Source organism: Egretta garzetta, unplaced genomic scaffold (genome assembly GCF_000687185.1).
Source record: "Egretta garzetta isolate BGI_Z169 unplaced genomic scaffold, ASM68718v1 scaffold154, whole genome shotgun sequence".
Classification (NCBI taxonomy): Eukaryota; Metazoa; Chordata; class Aves; order Pelecaniformes; family Ardeidae; genus Egretta; species Egretta garzetta.
The window spans coordinates 2,396,126-2,401,596 of record NW_009259600.1 but is presented as its reverse complement, the minus strand read 5'-3'; the positions used below and the strand labels follow the sequence as shown (position 1 = coordinate 2,401,596).

The following is a 5,471-nucleotide window of genomic DNA, read 5'->3' as shown; positions in this document are numbered from 1 at the left end:
GGAAAGAAAATGAAGCATTTGGAGCTGAAGCTGCAGTTAAAAACAAATGGGAAGCTATCCAGGAGTTTGTCCTAGGTGCTAGGTACAGGGAGACCCATGTGCATTTTTAATTTGACTATTTAAGACAGTATTGGGCAGGCAACACTAACCACTGCTGTTCCCCTGGGTAGGTGTTGTGGTTTAATCCCCGGCTGGCAACTAAGCACCATGCAGCCGCTTGCTTGCTCCCCACACAGTGGGACGGGGGAGAGAATCAGAAGGGTAAAAGTGAGAAAACTTGTTGGTTGAGATAAAGACAGTTCAATAGGGAAAGCAAAACCCGCACACAGAAGCAAAGCAAGGAATTCATTCACTGCTTCCCATCAGCAGGCAGGTGTTCAGCCATCTCCAGGAAAGCAGGGCTTTATCATGTGTAACTGTTACCTGGGAAGACAAACACCATCACTCCGAACATCCTCCCCTTTCCTTCTTCCCCCAGCTTACATACTGAGCGTGATGTCATATGGCCTGGAATAGCCAATTATAGCCAATATAGTCAGTTGGGGTCAGCTGTCCTGGCTGTGCCCCCTCCCAAATTTGTGTGCTCCTGGCAGAGCATGGGAAGCTGGAAAAGTCCTTGACTAGTGTAAACACTACTTAGCAACAATTAAAACATGAATGAGTTATCAACATTCTTCTCATACGAAATCCAAAACACAGTACTATACCAGCTAATAGGAAGAAAAGTGACTTTATGCCAGCCAAAACCAGGACAGTAGGAAACACTAGTGTTCTCCAAAAAGTGAATTTGTGGCACAGTGTGCAGCAAGTCAGTTGTCATACACAAGCCACTCCTCTTCCCCTCCAGAACAGTATGTTCTCTTATTGAACGTTTTTAGTTGTGTATAATGTTTTCTGACACTCTCATTCTTGCAAGTGATGTTTTCCAAACCTGAACCGTACTCAGTTTTCCTTAAAAAAAGAAAACAAAATGTATTTTACGCGTTGCAAAAGAGCTTTCTTTATGTTATACTTTATGTTCAGCTAAATGGGTCAGGGGAGTCTTGCTTTGGAACTTGCAGTTCTTGAAAAGTGCTGCCAAGTTTTCTGATAAAATTACTTACTTGGCTTAGCTATGCAATTTAACACATGTTGAGCAGTTCTGATGCAGTTATTTTTTTTAATGTTTTAGAGGGAAAGTGGATTGGATTCACTTGCCATCCTGATGATGTCTGTGCATGGCTGTTGGGGCATAATCCCATATTATTTAAGCAGGAATTTGTCTTTGGGCAGTGATGCTGGGGATGCAGCCTCCTCAGCACCAGCCTTTCCTCCAGAAATTCGAGTCTCCCACGTGACACATATAACCTTTTTTAAAGGCAAAGCAAAGAGCTCCCACAGCTGTCACTCCTCCCAGGCTACAGTCACCCCATTCCTGTTCATAAAGCTGTGCCCCCTGTCATAGTGGGGTTCTTTTTTTGTTCTGCCATCCTGCGTGTAATATGTCACCCCTTAGGGTGAGATGTTTTATTTGTGTGCTAAAGGACATATGTGTAGATTTCTTATTCAGTGACAGTAATATGTGCCCAAAAGCACACGCTTAAATATTCTGTTTAAAACTTTACTTGTGACTATTTCTTTGTTTATTAGTTTTCTAAAAAATTTTAGTACTTTCTTGCCTTATGCTGGTAATTTTGAGGTTTCTTTTGCTTTCTGACTGTGACGAAAGTTATAAGACTTTTGACTGCAGATCAGTTTAGATTTTAATACTCATTTTTGCTAGTGCAGTCTTTGCTAATCCAATTTGCTAACTGGAAACATTCAGTGAGAAAGTCTATATGCTTACAGTTGGACATAGATCTAGGTTTACTATTTTGTACATGTATAAATGATAGAGATGATGTATAAATGTAGTAAGACTTGATATAGTGAATCTAGTGAGAGGAGACTTTCAGCACTACTTTGGTGGCTGCTACATGGGAAATCACTGTGACTATGATTACTTCTTAGTTTGCTCAAACATCTTTTAGGGGTGCTGAAGCATGTTTCTTCATACTTGCTATTTCTGTGTGGTAAACAGAAACGTTATTTGCAAAAGGTTTTCAGATATTGTTGCAAAATCAGAGAAATAAACATTGTATGGGATTTTTGTACAGGTGTAATAAAACAGGTTCATAGTACCATTATAATTTCTGATATTACAATTGAAATAGAACATTTGCTAATGTTTAAAATTAAAACACGTTTTCTATTTTCTTTAATTATAAAATTGATATGGTTTATTAAAAGGGAACAATATGCTCGGTCTTTCTTTAATAATTTAAGTTCCAGTTTCTACCTTTACCAACATACCTAGAAAAGAACCCTGTTACTGTTTAAAAGATTCTTGTAAATAAAGGGAACCAATTGTGTAAATAAACCAGTAACACTCTTTATAAAAAATAGTGTTAAATATATGAAAAGTGCCAGAACTTTATATATATAAAAAAACCTTTTCTGTCTAACAGTGTTTTAACACTGTTTATCATTTTACAGAATTGAATTTTGTAATTATTAGGCTTGCAACCTTGGTTTGGTTAATAAAGAATATGAGTACATTATGTTGTTTGCATTTTACATTTCTTAGACTTTCTTTGTTCTTTGTTTTGTAGCAAAGCACCAATATAGATGTAGTTCGTTTTCCATGCGTGGTGTACATAAATGAAGTACGTGTTATTCCTCCAGGAGTGAGAGCTCACACAAGTTTGCCTGACAACAGGGCTTATGGGTAAGTGAAAGATACCGATCACTTTCACTTTTTTCACTTTCAGAAGTATCTGATTCAGGAATACCTTCCTGTTATTTTTTTCTTGAACTTATATACTTCAATAGAACCTCCTATATAAAAAGGTAAAATGCATTTCTGTGTGCTGAACTTGTAATTATTTTTGGGAATTATTTAAACAGTATAATTTAAAATTGTTTTTTTTTTCCTTGTTAGTCCTACTTATTCTGATAAGGAGGTCAACAGATTCAATTTTTCCTTTTGTTTTGTTTCCAGAGAGACATCTCCACATACATTTCAACTGGACTTGTTTTTCAACAATGTCAGCAAGCCAAGTGCCCCTGTTTTTGATAGGCTGGGGAGGTAAGTACTTTCAAGATTACTGCATGACTTCATTGTCTACCTTTTCTTTCTGAGAATTTTTCAGTGCAGAAAATGCACAACAGAAAATCTTGTGTCTCCCATGACTTTCATGTTTGGTCTGGTTTTTGCTAGTTTGTGTTCTTGTCCTTTTCCTCCAATCTGTGTGGGAGGGCAGAGGTTCATGCTTAAAAGAAGAAAAGATTCTGTTATTTTTAAACTTACAGAGCCCATCTATATATTAATGAAAAGTATTTTTAAAATAAGTGATTTTGCATTCTTGTTTTTAAGAGCACATATTTGTTCAGTGTTTTGTTATTGGCTTATGTGTTTAGTACTGCTGTGTTCAATTTCTTCAAACATGCTTTATATTAATGGAAAACTAACTTTCTGTGTTTTATTTGATAGCCTGGAATATGATGAAAACACGTCAATTATTTTCAGACCCAATGCAAAGGTAATGCAATGTGACTTAAACCTCTTTTCTACAAGTCTGTCATTTAGGTATAAATATGGTTGTGTGTGGTGCGTTAGCACTGTGTAAAACATTTATTGTGTAAGCTCTCTATTCTAAAACCTGCCTGTAGTTCAGATACTCATTACTTTGGGGTCTGCATCTATAGTGGCGTGAGTTGTAGAAGATTTGATTGCTTGACAGTTCCTATGGAGATTACCAACAGAACTATCCACTACTTAGGAGCAAAGATGAATCAGAACATTGTGGCTACAGGCCACAGCTAAGCATATCATCTTCAGTTCTGTTTAGGTTTATTTCATTCAAATCAGTGTTTGTTTGAGCCATGGTAGTGGCTTGTTTTCATTAATAGGCTGTAGCAGATTAGGCAATATATTGCAATGAATTGAATGCTCTTAGAAAAAGACTATTTGTTTGTTGTAATGATTGATAAATCTAAAGTTTTCTCAGTTTTCAAAATGTAGGGTAAAGAGGTACTTCAATGTTTGGTTCTCCTTTCTTTCTTTTATGAAGATACTGATACAGTGGTATTAAAATAACTTTTCAGAAGTTGTCTTGTGTTAAGTGCTTTTTCTTTTTAAAAAAAAACAGGTCAACACAGATGGATTGGTCCTAAGAGGGTGGTACAACTGTCTGACTTTGGCAATATATGGCTCAGTTGACAGGGTAATAAGTCATGAGAGAGAGTCACCTCCTCCACCCCCACCTCCACCACCACCTCCCCAGCAACAGCCTGGTTTGAAAAGAAACCCAAAACATGGTAAGCCTTGTGGGAAGACATAGATTTTTTTTTTTTTTTTTTTTAATCAATATTATATTATCCCATCTTAAAAAAATCCAGTTCTTTTACATTTTAGATTTCAGTGGCTTTATTTTTCTACCTTTATGTCTTTATCCTTTAATTTTGTATTTTCTTTTAGACTTATGTTGAATAGTTTTAAGTAGATTCTTGTCTAGTGCTTTTTTGAGAGTGGGTTACTTGCCTTGGTATTAGAATGGCCATGAATACAATCTATGAGCAAGTTTCTGCTTCAATTTTGGTTTTAGGTTTAAAATTAGAACTCTCTTGTTCAAGGTACAACTATTGGGCTGCAAAATTTGAATACTCTGTGTAGTAAAAAACAGTTGTAAACTGTAAAAAACAGTTGATTAAAATGTAAACTTTTTTTTAAAGTAACAGATACTATTGGTAGAGTTATAATATTGCTAGTGTCAAAGCCAAAAATGGCAATTACCCACGTTAATTTCAGCCCAGTATTATAGGAAAAAACATCAATAGTGTAAATAATCTTGCTTATTGATGGTTCTTGTTTACATCAAAAGTGAATTCAGAAAACTGCCTGGCATAGTGCAGATGCAGAATACAGATTGAATAACAGCTGGGAAATGAAGGTGTTCCTTAGTCAAAAGGAGCACTGAAAAACTAAAATTTTCTGCTTCTATTCCTGTGATTCCATTAAATGCAAGTTTTTATTTTCACAATAAATTTAGTTGATGGAGAGAAAGAAGACCAGTTCAATGGCAGCCCTCCAAGACCTCAACCTAGGGGACCAAGGACACCTCCAGGCCCTCCTCCTCCTGATGATGATGAGGATGAACCTATGCCAGTGTCAGGTAGAATGAGAACAGGCTGTGTTTTATCTGCTGCACATCACTGCTTAGTGGAGGCAGAATTCTGTGCTCCTGCCCGGTGTGGGGTTTCCAACCTAAACGATTCTATGATTCAAGCCAAAAATGGCAATTACCCACGTTAATTTCAACCCAGTATTATAGTAAAAAAGTATATTAAATAATAAATAGTAAATTAAATAATAATAATAGTAAATAAAAAAATTATAGTAAATAATCTTGCTTATTGACAGTTCTTGTTTACATCAAAAGTGAATTTAGAAA

General features: G+C 36.1%; 1 protein-coding gene across 1 annotated transcript in view; it reads left to right on the top strand.

Annotated features, from left to right (window-relative positions):
* VIRMA (vir like m6A methyltransferase associated) overlaps nt 1-5,471 on the top strand; it is a gene marked incomplete at its 5' end in the record, with an annotated part of 27,301 nt that overhangs the window by 496 nt on the left and 21,334 nt on the right. The window contains 5 exons of the mRNA XM_035893905.1: nt 2,631-2,746; nt 3,020-3,106; nt 3,512-3,560; nt 4,170-4,338; nt 5,070-5,192. Coding sequence (XP_035749798.1) covers nt 2,631-2,746; nt 3,020-3,106; nt 3,512-3,560; nt 4,170-4,338; nt 5,070-5,192 — 544 coding nt within the window. The remainder of the gene's footprint in view (nt 1-2,630; nt 2,747-3,019; nt 3,107-3,511; nt 3,561-4,169; nt 4,339-5,069; nt 5,193-5,471) is intronic.